Source organism: Cetorhinus maximus, chromosome X, assembly GCF_964194155.1.
Source record: "Cetorhinus maximus chromosome X, sCetMax3.hap1.1, whole genome shotgun sequence".
In the NCBI taxonomy this organism is placed as follows: domain Eukaryota; kingdom Metazoa; phylum Chordata; class Chondrichthyes; order Lamniformes; family Cetorhinidae; genus Cetorhinus; species Cetorhinus maximus.
The window spans coordinates 2,878,159-2,898,187 of record NC_135917.1 but is presented as its reverse complement, the minus strand read 5'-3'; the positions used below and the strand labels follow the sequence as shown (position 1 = coordinate 2,898,187).

Below are 20,029 nucleotides of genomic sequence, written 5' to 3'. Positions count from 1 at the left end.
GCAACGATGCGCAGCACTCGCCAGTGTCACCTGTTGGACTTTGGTGGGGGGGGGGTGTTGGTGGTGGTCAAGGGCAGCCCTGCCATTGAATATAGCGCACAAGCATTCGGGGTGGAGGGGTAGGGTGGGTGGGGGAAGCGGCCACGCATTGGGGAAACCTGTATAAAGTAACCATTCCTCTTCCATCTGAGACAGTTTGGGTGCAGCCACATTGATATGATTGTAGTCGGGCTTCTAGCTTATCTGCGCACTCAAGCAATGCAGACTCAAGCAATGCAGAGGCATCAAAGTGCCACCAAGAGCTCCAAAGCTTTTCACCCCCCACTCCCCCCAGCACAGATCGCAAAGTCATGGGCGTTTTAGTGGACTGCAGAACAGTTGGGCAACTGCACACATTGTACAATCTCCTTGCTAAAACTGGCCATGGAGCAGTCACTGGTGGGGGCGCTCACAGCCCCTTGCAAAGTCATCATCCCGGTTTGGACCAGTCTCCCCCATGGTTCAAGCTAACAGTGCAGCCTTGCAGTGTGGGTTAGGAGAATGCCTGCGCCCGAGCTGAGAGCACAGCATGCAGTCCAGTGGGCAAAGCTGCTGCCAATCGGTTGGGTGGACTGGGGCGGAGGTGGGTGGGGTTTCAGGCAACCATGCAGTGCACTAATCTCTGGCCATCCAAGTGATGGCCTGCACTCTCCAGGAAGCGTTAAGGGGCCTTCACTTATAACCAGGACAGGTTCTTAGTACACCCATGCTAACCACATGTCTCTCTCTATCATCCTGCAGGAGCAGTACATCAGGATCATGGAGCCTGGTGAACTAGCTGCATGCCTGATGGCCTAGAGAGAGCAAAGACAACGAAGGAGATAGCGACTGAGGCTCCTGGCTGTGCAGAGGCAGGAGCAGCAACCTCAGGAAGAAGGGGTGGTTGGGCCTCCCGCACACACCGCCGAAGAGCCACAGCGAGCCGTTGCTGGTCAGCACCTAGCAACACTCAGTGTCTATAGACACCACTTTTCATTCCTGCAGATGACCGAGGACCAGTGTCGCTGAAGACTGTGCATGTCTAGAGATCAGTCACATCTGCCACCTGCTGCAGGATTCGGGGACATGGAGGGAATCCACTGCCAGTGGCTGTGAAAGTGACAGTGGTGCTCAATTTCTATGCCAGTGGCTCCTTTCAGGGTTCCACAAATGACCTCTGTGGGATTTCACAATCTACCACCCACAAATCCATCCATGAGGTCAAGGATGCCATCTTTGCAAGGGCACACAATTTTGTGCATTTCACCTGGGACCAGGAGAGCCAGCATGCAAGAGCAATCGGATTCGTCCAGATCTTGGGTTTCCCACAGATGCAGGGTGCGATTGATTACACTCACGTGGCCCTCAGGTCTCCATTGCAATATGCAGTCAACTACATCAACCACAAGGGGATCCACTTGCTGAATGTGCAGCTGGTGTGCGACCACCAGAAACGCATCCTGCAGATGTGCGCACGGTTTCCAGGGAGTGCGCATGACTCCTACGTCCTCAGTCAGTCACAGATCCCTGAAGGCTTCCAGGGTCCACAGAAGTTGCAGGGATGGCTCCTTGGGGACAAGGGCTACCCGCAGAGACCATGGCTGATGACACCTGTGTGGTGGCCTCAGACTGCAGCAGAGTGACTCTATAATGAGGTTCATGCCGCAGCTTGCAACTTGGTGGAGCAGACAATCGGGATGCTGAAGATGAGGTTCTGGTGCCTGGACCAAACTGGTGGAGCCCTGCAATACAGTCCGCAGAGGGTGTCATGCATCGTCGTAATCTGCTGCGCCCTTTACAACCTGGCACTGCAAAGGGGAGAGGAGCTGGCTGAGGAGGAGATGGAGGAGCTGCATGTCTCCTCCGATGAGGACGATGCTGACGGGGATGAGGGTGAGGAGGTCCTCTAAGGTGACGATGATGGGATGAAGCCCTCACACTGGCTAGATGAGGCAGGTGCACTCGGGAGGCCCTCATTGCTGCTAGATTTGTGGAGGATGATGACGACATGCACTGAGGTGACCCCATAGATCCTCACATTGCGTCTGTGAATGTTTGACTCCAGTCTGGCTTATGGCAGTGCGAATACCCTCTGTGAGAATGCTGCTGTCACGAGATGCAGTGGAGGTCCTAATTGTCGCTTGATTGCAGGAGGATGATGACGACATGCAGTGAGGATACTCCACTGATCTTCACATAGTCTCTGAGAATGTCTGACTCCTGTCTGGCCGAGGGCAGCTTGCTTGTGCTCTGTGATCAGGGTCATATCATAGAGACGCACCAATGAAACTTTAGAAACACCTGATCCTTTGTCTGCCTTCAGCACCTGAGCCCTTCAGGAGCACAGCATCACTGGTCACAGATGCTGGTGTGATGGGGGCCAGCCGCACCTTAAAAGGTGCTGAGCGCACACAGAGAAAATGACAGAACTTGTGACACCTGCCCACTACATTCTGGCAGCAAGAACCAGCACTGCCGAGGTGCAGGCATCAGTAATGTTTCCAGGGAGTGAGAGGCCGGACCATCACTTTGGTCTGAAGGCCACACAGAGCACAGGGAAGAGGCCCTGGACTGAGACACCTGCCTTTATCTTGTGCAGAAAGGTTTCACATCTGAGTGATTGACACAAACGCTGCTCATCAGAACAAGGAACGATAGGCAGGGAGACATTCTTGGGAGTTTATTGACAATAGTGAACAGTACATACAAGTGATTGACACCAGTGCCCAGGCTGTGCCACTAATTCTCCTTAACTTTTCTAACCCTGCCTCTATGTCTTGATGCTCCCTGGGCATTCACAGCGGAGGTGGAGGTGCAAAGCCCTGTCTGTGATGACCTTGGCGGGTGTCCTCTGGAGGGCCCCGGCCTGCTTTCGGGGTCCTGCTGTGTGGCAGTGACACCCTTCTCGGCTGTGAAGCTGGAGCTGCTGAGGTCACAGGAAGAGGGGTTTCGGATAGACCGATTACTCCCGGAGTCACATAGGTGGATGGGCCCGGAATAGCAGCTGCTGATCCTCCTCCCTCTGGATGCCTGAGGGCCCCAGGCTGACTCCTTGAGAAGGGGTGGCTGGAGTGAGACCGAGCTGCCCCACACCCCTCTCACGTACACACTGCTGGAGGCCAAATATGGCATCAGTGATGGAGGTCAGCCTGCGCAGCAGTGCAGGAGTGACGTCCTGGACCAAGGTCTCCATGGTGGCTGCCATCCTACCAGTGTTGACCTCGGTGCGTTGGCATGCTGGCACTATCACCTCAGCCTGAAGATGGACAGACTCCTCCATCGTGCCTTGCAATCTGAGCAGTGCAGCGGGTATCCCTTCCTGATGTTCCCGATCTTGCCTTTGTAGCTCCAGCAACTGTGACATGACTGAGTTCAGAGGCTTATCACCTGACTTGGACTCAGCAAATTTCTGGCCTCCAGCAGTCCTCCGAGTGCCGGAAACTTGGGAAGTCCCTGCTGCCGCCTGCAGTGGATCAGGCAGTGCGATGTGCTCACCAGATTGTGATCACAAGACTATTCTAAAGCTAGGTCCCACCACGGTGCATGTCTCTGCACTGGTGGAGGGTGTGGGTGAGCGCTGTGATGGGACTTCAAGGGGGGGTGCCTCCAGATTCCTCTTCAGAGGTTTCTTCGAGTTGATTGGAGACCCTGGGTCATGGACTCCATCAGCTGTTTCCCAGATGTGCCTGCGGAAGCAAGGGGAGATAATTAGTGCATGGCAGTGGCCTGTGAAAGATGACACATCACTCACAGCATGGTTGCCTGATGGGTGTTGCACTACTGGACCTTCACTTGGTACAGCACCACTGACCTCACCATCAGCACAGGACTGGATCCGGTCATCGCCGGCCAGCTGGATAGCTCTGCTTTCAAAGTCCTGAGGACCTTGATTTCAGGCATTCCTCCAGTGGTGTGCGACCTCTCCCTATTGTTGTGTGCCAGCTTGTCCTGCATGAATAGATATGGAGAAAATGTAAGCAGGATGCCTGCCAGGCCAGATGATAACTTTAAAAGCAAAAAACTGTGGATGCTGGAAATTCAAAACAAAAACAAAAATACCTGGAAAAACTCAGCAGGTCTGACAGCATCTGCGGAGAGGAACACAGTTAACGTTTCGAGTCCGCATGACTCTTCAACTAAGGAAAAATAGAAAAGAGGTGAAATATAAGCTGGTTTAAGGGGGGGGGTAGGACAAGTAGAGCTGGATAGAGGGCCAGTGATAGGTGGAGATAACCAAAAGATGACATAGACAAAGAGGTGTCGAAGCTGGTGATATTATCTAAGGAATGTGATAATAAAGGTACAGATAGCCCTAGTGGGGGTGGGGTGGGGGGAAGGGATCGAAATAGGCTAAAAGGCAAAGATAAAACAATGGATGGAAATACATTTAAAAATAATGGAAATAGGTGGGAAAAGAAAAATCTATATAAATTATTGGAAAAAAGGGGGATCGGAAAGGGGGTGGGGATGGAGGAAAGAGTTCATGATCTAAAATTGTTGAACTCAATATTCAGTCCGGAAGGCTGTAAAGTGCCTAGTCAGAAGATGAGGTGCTGTTCCTACAGTTTGTGTTGAGCTTCACTGGAACAATGCAGCAGACCAAGGATGGACATGTGGGCATGAGAGCAGGGTGGAGTGTTGAAATGGCAAGCGACAGGGAGGTCTGGGTCATGCTTGCGGACAGACTGAAGGTGTTCCGCAAAGCGGTCACCCAGTCTGCGTTTGGTTTCTCCAATATACAGGAAACCGCATTGGGAGCAGCGAATGCAGTCAACTAAATTGAGGGAAGTGCAAGTGAAATGCTGCTTCACTTGAAAGGAGTGTTTGGGCCCTTGGACGGTGAGGAGAAGGGAAGTAAAGGGGCGGGTTGCATGGGAAGGTGCCGTGGGAGGGGGTTGAGGTGTAGGGGGTGATGGAGGAGTGGACCAGGGTGTCACGGAGGGAACGATCCCTGCGGAATGCCGCCAGGAGGGTGAAGGGAAGATGAGTTTGGTGGTGGCATCATGCTGGAGTTGGCGGAAATGGCGGAGGATGATCCTTTGAATGCGGAGGCTGGTGGGGTGATAAGTGAGGACAAGGGGGACCCTATCATGGTTCTGGGAGGGAGAGGAAGGTGTGAGGGCGGATGCGCGGGAGCTGGGCCGGACACGGTTGAGGGCCCTGTCAACCACCGTGGGTGGAAAACCTCGGTTAAGGAAGAAGGAAGACATGTCAGAGCTGTTTTTGAAAGTGGCATCATCAGAACAGGTGCGACAGAGGCGAAGGAACTGAGGGAATGGGATGGACTCCTTACAGGAAGCGGGGTGTGAGGAGCTGTATTCGAGGTAGCTGTGGGAGTTGGTAGGCTTGTAATGAATATTGGTGGACAGTCTATCACCAGAAATTGAGACAGAGATGATAAGTTTGCCTGGCATGTATGGGTGCTGAGTGGTCCCCATAGACAGGATGAGAACAGAGGTGTATGTGAGAGTGTGAATGGTGATGTCCCTTGAACTGGCAGTGAGTGAGGGGCCTGTGGATGTGTGATGGGTTTGTGAATGAGTATTGAGAGTGATGAGAAGATTGACTCACCCTAGCGGAACGGAGAACATTATTCGTCCTCTTGCGGCATTTATGGCTGTCTTCTTTTGCAGGGCGTTGACGCCGACCACCGCTGCCACTGCCTCCCAAGCCTGGTTGGTCACGCCGCTGCCCATCCTGCAGCCAGAGTGGGGGTAGAGGACATCCTGGCAGGACCCCATGGCATCCAAAAGGTGTCCCAGTGACATGTCGCTGAACCTGGGGTCTGCAGTCTTTTTGTCTTTCGTGGACATCTTTCCTGTAGCAGTTGTGGGCTGGAAGCACTGAGATGTGTGCGTGTGGCTGGACTTTAAATATGGCACCCGGCGTGATGAAGCAGCGAGGTGATGGTGTACGGGCGAATGAGAGCTCGTCTGCCATGGAAACGACGTGCTTCCCGGGAGTGCATAGATAATGTGGCGGATTTGGGACAAACGGCGTGAAAACCCGCCATCGTGGCCGGCGAATAAAATGTCGTTTTACCCGCCCACTACCACACTTAGTGCAAATCTGGGGCGATTCCGCCCATCATCTGACATCTCACGAGCAACCATCTTTGTAGACTTACTTTTCTCCTTTCCAGCAAAGCACTTGCGTGCAAAATGATTCAGTTTCTTGCAGTTAGAACACTGCTTTCCCTACACTGGACATGCTTCCCTTTGCTTTTGTGTGATGTCCTCTGCAATATCTACATCCAGTACTCTGGCCTTGATCTTTCTGCCGTCCCTTCTGTAAATAGTTCTTCCTTTTTTCCATTGTCTTGAGTTGGAAGGCATGAAATGCCCCTCAGCATCCTGCAAAGCCTCGTCAGTTCTCCCATTAATACTCTTCAGTTGATGGTTAACAACCTCAGAGCTTCTGCACATGCTAACAGCTTTCTTGAAAGTAAGTTTCTCTCCTCTTCTCTCAGTAAATGTGCTCTCATGATGGGATCTCTTGTTCCCAAGACAGTCCTATCTCTGATCAGATCAGCCTTCAGCTGCCCAAACTCAAGATTCAGCTAGACATCTCAGTGCAGTCATATACTGATCAATACTTTCCCCCTCTTCCTGAGCTCTCATGTTGAACATGTAGCGTTCATAAATAACATTCACGGGGATTCAAAGTGAGTCTTCAAGGCCTCCAAAATTTCACAAGACTGGCTTTTCTGCTCCTCAGTGAGGTCTAGTGTGCAATACAGCTTGTCGCACTCTTTCCCCAGCACTGTTAACAGAGTTGTGAATCTTATTTGTTCAGGTTTCATGTTTAACTCAGTGGCACCTTCATAGTTCTGCCATTGAGATTAGAAGAATTTCCAATTCATTTTCAAATCTGCCTTCATCTTCATGGGAGCCAGTACTGGAATATTCAAAGTCATACTGATTCATCCAGCAGTCAATGTCCTGTACAAAGTTGCAGACTGGAGTTTTAATTATTCTCTGCTGTTTCTTACAGCAGCTGACTCTCTTACAACTATCAAAATCCACTCAATTTCAGCTGCACACTCCTGATACCATGTTCCATGTGGTATGTAGAAATGGCTTCTGCCTCAATCCTTTGTTTTACCAAAGATGACCTGAGGTCACATGACTAGGGCAAGCCACCATACTCAAAAAGGCAACAGTGCACAAAAGGCATTTCTCCAAACACCACTAGTCTGAGCTAATACGAGTCTCATAATCACTGTCAGTAATACACACTGGACATCAACATGCATAGAATCATAAAATGGTTATAACACAGGAGGCCATTCAGTTTGTTATGTCCATACTGGATCTTTGCAAGAGCAACACAGTTAGTTCCCATCCTTAACCTTGTAGCCCTTCAAATTTTCTTTCTTCAGGTGCTTATCCAATTCCCTTTTAAAAATCTGGCTCCACCATCCTCTCAGCACCTTCCAGATCCTAGACACTCGCTACGTAAAAAAGTATTTCCTTGTGTCGCCATTGGTTCTTTTGCCAATCACCTTAAATTAGTGTCCTCTGGTTCTGTATCCTTCCACCAATGGGAATCATTTCTCCTGATCTACTCTGTCTAGACCCCTCATGATTTTGAACACTTCTACCAAATCTCCTCTCAATCTTCTCCTAGAATAACCCCTGTTTCTCCAATCTATCCTCATAACTGAAGTCCCTCATCTCTGGAACCATTCTTGCATGCTCTCTAAGTCCTTCACATTCTTCCTAAAGTGTGGTGCTCAGATCTAGACACAATATTCTAGTTGAGGCCAAAGCAGTGTCTTATAAAGGCCATCCATAAATACTGCATAGAACTGAAGACAGGGAGTAAGACAGAAACACAATTCAGCTACATCTCTCCAAGTATAGTATACACATATTTGTGGCAGGTTTTTAATCTTTACTGGCTGGATGGGTTGCATGCCTGTATCAGACCCTGCCAACTTTTCTATCAATTTAATTGAATGGAAAGAAAATCAAAGAGGCTCAATTGCCAATGTTCAATCCTCCTTGCCTGATTTTCCTCTGTGCTCTGCCCAGACAATATAGATAAAATCTACCCTGCTACAAATAACACATTTAATGATTTAATAACAATACTGAACTCCAAGATGTGCACATAATCAGGATTTGTTTTTTTAAAATCACACTTCTAACATTTGTACTGACGTTGCCTTTTCTTAGGTAATCAGTGGGAAAGTTCTCCAATTATTTACACATCTTAAATTTTCAAAAGTTGAAATTTCCATCCCCTGATGCTGCATATTGATTTTTTAATGAAAACAAATCCTCCTGTTTGTGTTACCTGAAGCATTATACTTGTGCAAAATATCAGCCATTAGCAATTTAAATGCACCAACATCCTCAACTTTCTTACTATGCGTCCTTCTGTTGCTTCGCCCAAGAGACCACCAAATGTAATTACAGGAGACATGCAGGCGCAGTACAGGAACAGGAAGGATGCCACACACTGTAAGCTGAAGGCATCCCTGAAGTCACTCCAGAAACAGGGCATCTTCCGTTTGATATCAAGGATCAAACCCCCAAACGGCCTGGTGGAATGGAAATGAATCACTTTAAATAAAATTTTCCACCATGTCAATACATGCAACCATGGTTCTTAAAATGCCACTGATTGCCCATTTAGTACTATTAGTAGTTTATAACAACTTAAGCAGATATGATAAAAGGGTTCATTGTTTTACAAAATATTTATTCCAAATACAGTTTAACATGTTCAGCTTTATAATACTCAACATTAGAAATTTACTAAAACCAATTTCGCTGGCTCTCAAGGCTATGCACTTCAAAGGAAACACAGACCTCAAAAGGATTGGAAATTTGTAGAAATTTGAAATTGGGTAAGTGATGCTAAAGTGAATGGTAATGTTAAAAATAATGCTGGAAATCCACAGCAAGTTGGTCAACAGAGTGATAATGAACAGCTCCAACCAAAATATTAAACCATCAATCTCTTTTCCAATTTTCTAATGATAGTTTTTAAATAGAGTGCTTTGTCTAGTTAGACATCTTAAGGACTCAACAACCACAACAACAACTTGCATGTATGTAGCATCTTTAGCACACAGAAACATACCAAGATGCTTCACAGTGGCAAAGTCAAGCATACATGGACATCGAGCCAAAGAAGAAGCTATTAGGAGGGGCAACCAAAAGCTTGGTCAAAGGGCTTGATTTTAAGGAAGACAAGGTGGTGAAGAGGCAGAGGGGTCTGAGGGAGGGAATTCCAAAGTGCTGCACTTATATTGCTGAAGGCATGGCTGCAACTGGTGGAATGAAGGCCAGAATCAGTGGAATTGAGAGTTTGGGGGTGGGGTGGGGTAGTTGCTGAAGGAGGTGAGGGAAAAGCAAGGCTATAGAGGGATTTGAACACATGGATGACAATCTTAAGTGGGGTGCATTGGGGGACCTGGAGGGAATACAGGTTGACATAAGAGTGGGATTTGGTACAGAATAACCCTTTCATTTCAACATTGAAGTGTTCAGGGTTTGCAGATAGTTTTCAGAAATCTTGTGATTAAGGTATGGAAGTGGATCAGCATTTAGGGAGCTTTAAAAATCTGTGATAAAACTTCAAGCTAGGAGAAGACAATAGGCTTTCAATGGCTATGTAAAAATCAACTAGAAAATCTCCTCAATCATTTATCTTATGATTTAAACAAGTGATACAAATAAGTACATTGCAATGGACTCAGGCAGAGTGAGAAATAATTTAGCATGTTCTTTAATGTTGCAATCCACACTGAAATGTAGAATTAAGAGATCCAATATAGTGTACTAACTGAAGCTGTGGGTCTCGTAAAGCTGGATCAAGGTAGGTGGTCACAGCTAGTGTGGTCGCAAAGTGCTGGTATTGCATTTAATACAATGGAAGATTTTGTACTCTATTATTGCTGCCAACATGAATAACAACAACAACAACAATAAAAATATTTCTAATGCAGCTTCTCATTGCTAGGTATTGGAACTGTTCCAGATAAATAGGTCCTGTACTCTTACAAAAGTTAAATTCAGTTCCTGTCAACAGTGTCTTCTTTTGGAGGAAAAAAAAAGGTTTTTGAATTTCTGGACATCCTGTTGGGTATGAGTATGCATGAGAGTTCTGGATCCAAAACTCAGCAGATGAGTCTGCTTCTCAATCACAAAGGGCAATTAGGGATGGGCAATAAATGGTGGCTTAGCCAGCGACGCCCACATCCCATGAATGAATTTAAAAAACTGAAAACCTATACAGGTTCCAGCAAATATCACACCTATACCATTCACTAAAGCTGTGATCATTTAGCTGAAGTTTAGGTTTGCAAAAAAAGGGAGAAGACAGTAAGAGTCAGAGCGTGAGAGTGTTGAGTATAAGTAAGAGTGTGACAGGTCATATTACAAAAGTATATGACCATTTAATAAGTGTTCAATAAACCACAACAAACCTTCCCGTGCGCTGCAGTTCAGGACCACTGTGGCCCACTTGTGGCTCAGGGTCAACATGGCAAGCATTACCATTTGGGATTCCAGGCTGCTTCCGTTTCTCCTATTGTATAAAAGAATGGTATGAATAAAACTGATAGCACAATGAAACATTTTTACTTTGTGGTTGGTGACTCTGCATGTCTGCAGGAGTTTTGCACCGCTTCAAAGTGATTAGTTGAAAGTGAACTGTTAGCCCTGAATATCACTCTTCAATTGTTAAAATATGTTTAAGGGTAAATGCCTTCCAACTCACCTTTTGATGGATCAACACTGCTCACTATATCCCACCCATTGTTATAGCACTGTGATTATCAGTAAAAATTGTCAGTACCATATGTTGCCAAAAGAACCAGTATAGTGCATGAATATCGTCTTCAAAGATTTCAGTGATGGCAAGGGAAAGGCATACCTGAGATGGAACATTTTTTGGTGGCTCAATTCGGATGGAGGGGTCCCATTCACCTGGGGGCAGAACAGTCACCTGATCAAGAAATTCATCAATCCCAGCAAGCAAGTCACTCCGATCCTTAGCTTTGTAGGCAACATCATGAAAGATCTGAAATGGAGACAGAGCAATGATTTTTCTAATTAGTTTGGCCCTCTGAAGGAGAAGTACACTTAGTGCAACACCCTGCCTTTTCCCCGGAGTCTTGCAAATCTTCGCCCTTCAGATAATTATCCAATTCTCTTTTGAAAGTCACAATTGAACCTGCCTCCACCACACTCTCAGGCAGTGCATTCCAGATCCTAACCGTTCCGTGTAAAATTTTCCTCATGTCCCCTTTGCTTCTTTTACCAATTACCTTAAATCTGTGCCCTCTGGTTCTTGATCCTTCCAATGGGAACAGTTTCTCCCTATCCACTCTGTCTAAACCCCACATGATTTTGAACACCTCTATCAAATCTCCTTTCAACCTTCTCTTCTCCAAGGAGAGCAGCCCCAACCTCTCCAATCTTTCGACGTAACTGAAGTTCCTTATTCCTGGAACCATTCTCGTAAATATGGACTATAAACAATAGCAAGAGCATAGGGATGGTGAAGGGAATTATAAGAATTAATCTTTGTTATTTGAATTAATTTTTGAACACCAGCTATCATCATTTTTCCATGGGATGAAAGCCACCATTTTAAGGGCGACTGGTAGTTGTGTTTTATTTATTAATAATATTTAATGAAGAGCTTTTCATTTGGCCCCTACACATTGTTGAAGGATCTAATCATCAACAAACCTAGAAATTTGTTTTTATCATTTTAGTATCTCATTTCAGTTTCACATTGGGGAAATGATGGAATAGTGGTATTGTCGTTGGACTAGTAATCCAGAAACTCAGGATAATACTCCGGGGATCCTGGTTCAAATCCTGCTACAGCAGATGGTGGAATTTGAATTCAATAAAAATCTGGAATTAAAAGTCTAATGTGAAGCAGATGGGTTTTTACAACAATGGTCATCTGGCCTAGACTCCAGACCCACAGCAATGTGGTTGACTCTTAAATGCCCTCTGAACAAGGGGCAATTAGGGACGGGCAATAAATGCTAGCCTAGCCAGCAATGCCCACATTTCATGAATACATTTTTAAAAAAGTATCTCATTTAAAAGGAACATCAATACTTCATCACACAGGCCTTGGAGAAAGACACCAATATTAAAAAGTAGAAATTGCAGCCAGCATTGTTATACAAATGCTTATTGCACTCATAAAAAAGCTTGTCTCTCTGCTAGTTTAACGGAGGCATTAACCCATTAAAAGCAACACTAGCTGACATTAATTTTTACCCTGTGAGTATACATGGTGTACATGGAACTCCAGCAATTTATAGTGAGGCTGCATTTAACAGTGGAGTCAATAGAGGGAGCTGTATTCCTTGCCCCCACTTGGCAAACACCAATGGAATTTTAGCCTGCTTTTAGAAGAAAGCAAATGCAGAATTGTATTGAAAATAATCCATGGGATTTTGTTTTCCCACACTTCAATGAGGCTGGCACTCTCTCAAAATATTGTCATGGTGGTACCTGTGCTTCAAAATACAGTGCAACACAATTGGTAGTGAAAGGCAGCCACGTGCAAATTATCTCACTGGAATTACGATATACAAGGAATGAGCAAGCTGAGGTTTTCTTCCATACAAGGATAAGCCTGTTCTACATTCTTCTATATTACAAGGTCAATTGTTTCAATCCATTGTTAGACTAATTTTAGAGTATTTTTGAGATCATCAATTTTCTTGCCACCCTAATCCTACCGAGCAACCAGTTTTCACCTCCAAGAAGGCAAGGAGGGCAAGCTGTAATGCTATCAGCCTCGCTACCCCTCCCCCCCAGTTATATCATTAGTTCAAGAATTCTATCTTAGATTTATAATGAATATAGAACAAGTCACAGCCAGCAGTAGCAGATTACATTTATTGCGGGTCATATTTTGTTTCAAAATGTTCCTAGGAAGCGCCTTGCGACATTTTACTGCATTAAAGGCGCTATATAAATTGTTGTCGTCACTATGAAACTGACAGCAATCCAATTGATGTTATACCCAGTTCACTGCTGGCCCTGACATATCTTTTAAAGAACTTAGCCAGAGACATTAAAAATAGTTTAATCTTAAGTGAGGTAGTGTTCAGGTTTCCAGCTGCAAGAAAACGGCCTCACAATGTTGTTCTTCAAATTGCACAGCACAAAAAATCCTTTCAGCCATTTTAACGTCTTCATATGCCACATCTCTTATTTCAGTTTTGCCATGCTATTTGGCATACACCTATTGACTTCACTTAAATTACTCAATCTTCCTGAAGGAAAAATTGGCACATAATGTCCACAAGAAGCAGCCAACTGAAGGAGGCATCCTCACCTTTAAACACCTCACACACAAAAGGGACAAGATCAAGGGCTGGCTCCTGGGCAGAAGGTCATGGGACGAAACTCTACCCTTGCCATGGGAGATGGCAAGCTCGGGGGCTTATTTCCAGCACCAGTATAGCAATTCAATACCTTTATAGATATCCTAGTATACCTGCAAAACATCTCACAGGCATAAGTTTCCATCCTCCTCTTGGCCACCTTAATCCTGAGGAGATAACATTCACATATTCTTGGCATCTGCCCTCTTTTTCTGCAGATCCAACTACAGTAACAGAGAGTATACGAAGAGGAAGGTGATGGAGGAAGAAGACAAAAGGATGATAATAAAGAGGGAGGTGAAGTCAATAAACACAGATCCAAGCTCACCCATGAGTTCCTGCAGAGGCCTCCTGATAAGGGCTCCTCTGGTCCAACTCTCTCCCTGTGTTACTCGCTTCTTCACCAACCACAATGGTAAGGCACTTCCAGCCAAGGGGAATTAGATATTGGTGCGAAGGCTTGACACCGGATGATTGCAAGAATATGAAGGAACCAAAGAAGAAGAAGAAAGTGGGCAAGGATGTGGCACCATCCCAGAGGAGGTTGAGGGAAGGGCTGCCCATGGTTCTGGTTCAGTTCAGGCTTTATTGTAATGAAATAGAATATGCACTGGTGTTATGCTTTGTTATTCATGGAGTTTAGATTCATACAGGCAAGGTTGCACTTATTTGGGGCTGACTTATTCACAGGTGATGATTATTGGCACGGTTGGGGAGCGTCAAGGGTGATTTTAAAGTGGAAACCCAGCACAGCTTCTCCTTGATTTTTTTGGTCACAATGGTTAATTGCCCTGATTATATGGACTAGAATATAGATCAAAAACGATGAGGAAATTGATCCCGAAGCATCTTATCATTCATTAAGACTAGACTACTTTTTGTTTTCATTTCATGGTGTTTCCCCCTCTTTTTCCCTTCTCCTGGTGTCTCTACCTAATGTTGCAGTCCAGTTGATAGATAAGTGGCTCACTTCTAGAACTCTGTCAATATCATACAAGCCCTAAATGCAAAACAACATGCATCCAAATATTAGCTTGAATGCAGTTAAAATGCCTAAAGGCGCTTCATAGAGAAGTTATCAAACAAAATTTGACACTGAGTCACATAAGGAGCTATTAAGACAGGTGACCAAAAACTTGGTCAGAGAGATAGGTTTGAGAGTGAGAGAGAGAGCGAGAGGGAGAGAGAGAGAGAGAGAGAGAGAGCGAGAGAGAGAGAATGTGGGAGCGACAGAGAGAGCGCAAGAGGGAGAGATAGAGAGAGAGAGAGAGAGCAGAATCGTTCCAGATTTGCACAAAGTGCGGTAGCAGTTGAGTAAGAAGGATTTTTACCCGCTGGCCACAATGGCGGCTTTTCGCATCGTATCGTCCCATTCTCAGTGCCTCGTTAATGATGCATTCTCAGGAAACATGCCAGATTGCTGGCGGGGCAGCCTCTGATTTGCCCACCCTGCCGTCACCTCAGGCTTTCAGTAATCCGAGCGCAATATTTAAAGAGTGCCCCTGCACAGAGCTAGTTCTCTCTAAGGCATCAGAAGCTGCTGGAAAGTCATGGCTGCCAAAGGGAAGAAACATGCTGCCCCCAAATTTAGCAACACCTCCCTCTGGTGCCTACTGGATGCTGTGGGGGCCCGCTGTGAAGTCCTCTACCCCTGCTCTGGGTGAAGAACAGCAAGCAAGGTCACCAATCCAGCATGGGAGGCTGTGACAGCGGTGGTCAGTACCAACACCCTGCAAATGAGGACAGCCATCCAGTGCCGCAAGAGGATAAATGCTCTCTGTTTCTGCAGGGTAAGTCACTCTTCTCATCTCTCTCAACACACACACTCTCAAACCCATCACGCAACTGCTACCGCACTTCCCAGGCTTCCGGCATTCGGAGGACTGCTGGAGGCCAGAAATCTGATGAGTCTGAGTCAGATGAGGAGCCTCTGGACTCGGTCATGTCTCAGTTGCTGGAGCTGCAAAGGCAAGCTCAGGAACATCAGGAAGGGATGTCCGCTGCACTCCTCAGATTCATGGCATGATGGAGCAGTCAGTCTGCCTTCAGTCTGAGGTCATAGCGCGAGTATGCCAACGCTGGTAGGATGGCAGCTGCCAGGGAGACTTTGGTCCAGGACATTGGTCTTGCATTGCTGCACGGGCCATAGTTGGCCTCTAACAGTGTCAATGCGAGGGGGGTGCAGGCAGCTTGATCTCACTCCAGCCTCTCCTTCTCCTCAAGGAATCAGCCAGGGGCCCTCAGGCACCCATAGGGAGGAGGATCAGCAGGTGCACGCCCCGGGGCCATTCACCCAGGTGACTCCGGGAGTGTCTAGCCCATCCGAATCCCCTCTTGCTGTGACCCCAGCAGGTCCAGCTCCACAGGCTGAGGAGGGTGCCACTGCCATACAGCAGGACCCTGAAAGCCCTTCAGGTCTCTGCCCTCCAGAGGCAGCTGTGGATGTCGGGGGAGCACCAAGATGCAGCGGCAGGGTTAGGAAGGTTAAGAAAATGTAGGTGCACAGCTTGGGCATGGGTGTTAATCACTTGTCCTTAATGTTCACTATTGTAAATAAACTCCCAAGAATGTCTCCTTGCCTATGGCTCCGTGTTATGATGAGCAGTGTTCATGTCACTCAGATGTGAAACCTTGGTTTCTGCACAAGATAAAGGCAGGTGTCTCAGTCCAGGGCCTCTTCCCTGTGAGCGTTTAACCTTCAAACCAAAGTGATGGTCCGGCCTCTCACTCACTGGATACGTTAGTGATGCCTGCACCTTGATGGTGCTCGTCATTGCTGCCAGAATGTTGTGGGCAGGGGTCACAGAGTTCCGTCTCTGTGTGATAATCCCTGGGAATCGTGCGCTGACCTGGATGATGTGCTTGTGGTGGTTGCACACCAGCTGAACTTTGAGTGAGTGGAAGCCCTTGTGGTTGATGTAGTTGACCGCGTGTTGCCATGGAGATCTAAGCATCACGTGAGTCCAGTCGATGGTACCCTGCACCTGTGGAAAACCTGAGATCTGCGCAAATCTCAGTGCTCTTGCTTCCTGGCTTGCCTGATCTTGGGCGAAATGCACAAAGTTCTGTGCCTTCACGAAGATGGCATCCATGACCTCCTGGAAACACTTGTGTGTGGAGGTTTGCGAGATCCTGCATGGGTCACCTGTGGAGCCCTGGAAGGAGCCACTGGTGTAAAAACTGAGCACCACGGTCACTTTCCTGGCCATTGGCAGTGGGTGTCTTCCATAGTCTTTGCAGTATCCAGTACCTTCAGCCATTTCTTGATATCATGCGGAGTGAATTGAAGTGGTTGAAGACTGGCATTTGTGAAGCTGGGGACCTCCGGAGGAGGCTGAGATGGATCATCCATTCGGCACTTCTGGCTGAAGCATTTGCAACAATCTTCATTATCTTATCTTTTCCAATGACATACTGGCCTCCCCCATCATTGAGAATGGGGATATTTGTGGAGCCTCCTCCTCCAGTGAGTTGTTTAATTGTGTCAACCACCATTCACAACTGAATGTGGCAGGACTGCAGAGCTTAGATCTGATCCGTTGGTTGTGGAATTGCTTAGCTCTATCACTTGCTGCTTATGCTGTTTGGCATGCAATTAGTCCTGTGTTATAGCTTCACCAGGTCGACACCTCATTTTTAGGTATGCCTGGTGCTGCTCCTGGCATGACCTCCTGCATTCTTCATTGAAACAGGGTGATCCCCTAGTGGTAAAGGTATAGTGGGTGATATACCAGGCCATGAGGTTACAGATTATGGTTGAGTACAATTCTGCTGCTACTGATGGTCCACAGTGCCTTATGGTTGCCCAGTTTTGAGTTGCAAGATCTGTTTGAAATCTATCCAATTGAGCATGGTGTTAAGTGCCACACAACACAATGGAGAGTATCCTCAATGTGAAGATGGGACTTCATCTCCACAAAGACTGTGCAGTGGTCACTCCTAGCGATACTGTCATGAACAAATGCATCTGTGGCAGGCAGGCTGGTGAGGATGAAGTCAAGTATGTTTGTCCCTCATGTTGGTTCCCTCACCACCTGATACAGACCCAGTCTAGGAGCTATGTCCTTTAGGACTTGGCCAGCTCAGTCTGTAGCAGTGCTACTGAGCCACTCAGCGATGGACATTGAAGCCCCCCACCCAGAGTACATTCTGTGCCCTTGCCACCCTCAGTGCTTCCTCCAAGTGGTGTTCAACACGGAGGAGCACTGATTCATCAGCTGCGGAGGGGGGTGGGTAGGGTGTGTGGTAATCAGCAGGAGGTTTCCTTGCCCATTTTTGATATGAACTGTGCTGCCACCTTTTCTGGGCCTGTCCTGCTAGTGGGACAGAACATACCAAGGGATGGTGATGGTGGTGTCTGGGACATTATCTGTAAGGTATGATTTTGTGAGGATGACGACGTCAGGCTTTTGCTTGATTAGTTTGAGACACCTCTCCCAATTTTGGCCCAGATGTTCGTAAGGAGGACTTTACAAGGTCAACAGGGCTGAATTTGCCATTGTTGTTTCTGGTGCCTAGGTCAATGCTAGGTGGTCCGTCCAGTTTCATTCTTTTTTATTGACTTTGCAGAGGTTTGATAGAACTGAGTGGCTTGCTAGGCCATTTCAGAAGGCATTTAAGATCAACCACATAGCTGTGGGTATGGAATCACATGTAGGCCAGGCCAGGTAAGGACGGCAGCTTTCCTTCCCTAAAGGACATTTGTGAACCAGATGGGTTTTTACAACAATGGTTTCATGGTCACCATTAGACTTTTAATTGCAGATTTTTTTATTGAATTCAAATTTCACTATGTGCCGTGGTGGGATTTGAACCTGGGTACCAAGAGCATTACCCTGGGTATCCGGTTTACTATTCCAGTGACAGTACCACTGCACCACCACCTCCACATGTGCATATGTGCGTGAGTGAGAGTGTGTGTGTGTATGTGAGAGAGAGTGTGTGAGAATAACTCATCCCCTGACTCCCCAAAACCTGCCCAGCAGCTACAAAGCACAAGCCAGGAGTGTGATGGAATATTCTCCATTTGCCAACAACACTCAAGAAGCTTGACACCATCCAGGACAAAGCAGCCCGCTTGATTGGCACCCCATCCACCACTGACACACAGCGGTAGCAGTGTGTACCATCTACAAGATGCACTGCAGCAACTCGTCAAGGCTCCTTCAACAGCACCTTCCAAACCCACAAGCTCTACCATCTAGAAGGACAAGTGCTGCAGATACATGGGAACACCACCACCTGCAAGTTCCTCTCTAAGTGACACACCATCCTGACTTGGAAATATATCGTCCCTTCTTTCACTGTCGCTGGGTCAAAATCCTGGAACTCCCTTTCTAACAGCACTGTGGGTGCACCTACGTCACATGAACTGCAATGGTTTAAGAAGGCAGCTCACCACCACCTTCTCAATGCCAATTAGGAATGGGCAAGACATGCTGCCCTAGCCAGGGATGCCCACGTCCCATGAATGAACTTTTTAAAAACTTGACTGGAGGTGAGATTTCCACCCATCACTTAGGAGGGAATCCCACCTCAGACAGCTGCCAGCCAATCTGATTGGTCGAGAGCTCTGTAGTCCCAGCAGCACCACCAGGAGAGGTGGCTACAGCTAGGGCTACAAGCAGTCCCAGAGCCAGGATGGAGGTAAGCGTGGGAGTCCTAGGTGGGTATGGGAATGGAGGCTTGTGGGGGGCAGGGGGGTGTGGAGGGCAGGGCGTGGGAGTACTAACAGTAAGGCCAGGCAGGGAGGGAACAACCTGGTAGGGGTGGCAGACCTTGGGACAGGGGGTGCCCAATGTGGAAAGGGGGCCTAGTGAGGAACGTGCCCCCATCCCACCATTTCCCACTCCAGGCCCGTGCTGGGTCACCTGCCAGACTTCCCCCCATCCCTGACATCCTCTCGCCAGCCTCAAAATTGAGGTCGGGTGGGAAGCAGCCCTTAATTTGAGAGGTAGGGCAGGCCCTTGCCCCCCTGTAAAATTGAGGGCAGGTCAGGGGTGGGCAGGGAGACTACCCGGGAATTTTAACAGCCCCCCACCCCTCACCTTCAATCCTACTGGTGGGACCGGAAAATTCCCCTGAACTTTTCAGCCTTGAAAGGAGGAGATTGAGGAGGCATGAGAAATATACAAGGTATATTACAAAGCAGTAATCTTATTGGTTATTAGCCTTAATAAAAATCACCAAACCGAAAACCAATTGATATAGACACCATCATTCTGAGTACAAACTTACTTCGTCAGTCATTATTGTGGCCATGGACCTGCCAATCTCATGGTATTGCTGTGCTTTTCCAACCGGTCCCAACAAAATGAACAGGAATCTGCAAAAGGAGAGATTTCAGTGTTACTAGTGTTGTTTAGCATTTTCTGGTAACCAGAAAAAAAATAAACATTCATCACAAACTGCTCTCACGGATTAGGATCCGTGTCACCATTGGTTCACCTATATAATGTTTTTGGTGTCTCAGAGAACCAAGGGATATGGGGAGCAGGCAAGAAAGTGTGGCTGAGGCAGAAGGTCAGCTTTGATCATATTGAAAGGCGGAGCAGGCTCAAAGGCCATGTGATCTACTCCTGCTCCTATTTCTTTCATTCTTGTGCATTCTTGCTACATAACAGCAGGAGAACT

At 47.1% G+C, this 20,029-nt stretch overlaps 1 protein-coding gene across 1 annotated transcript in view; it reads right to left on the bottom strand.

Annotated features, from left to right (window-relative positions):
• Window positions 1-20,029, bottom strand: part of LOC144672698 (electroneutral sodium bicarbonate exchanger 1-like) — a 340,464-nt gene that overhangs the window by 83,352 nt on the left and 237,083 nt on the right. The window contains exons 9-12 of the mRNA XM_078534615.1: window positions 19,634-19,721; window positions 10,909-11,055; window positions 10,460-10,560; window positions 8,392-8,566 (exon numbers count right to left, since the gene is read on the bottom strand). Coding sequence (XP_078390741.1) covers window positions 8,392-8,566; window positions 10,460-10,560; window positions 10,909-11,055; window positions 19,634-19,721 — 511 coding nt within the window. The remainder of the gene's footprint in view (window positions 1-8,391; window positions 8,567-10,459; window positions 10,561-10,908; window positions 11,056-19,633; window positions 19,722-20,029) is intronic.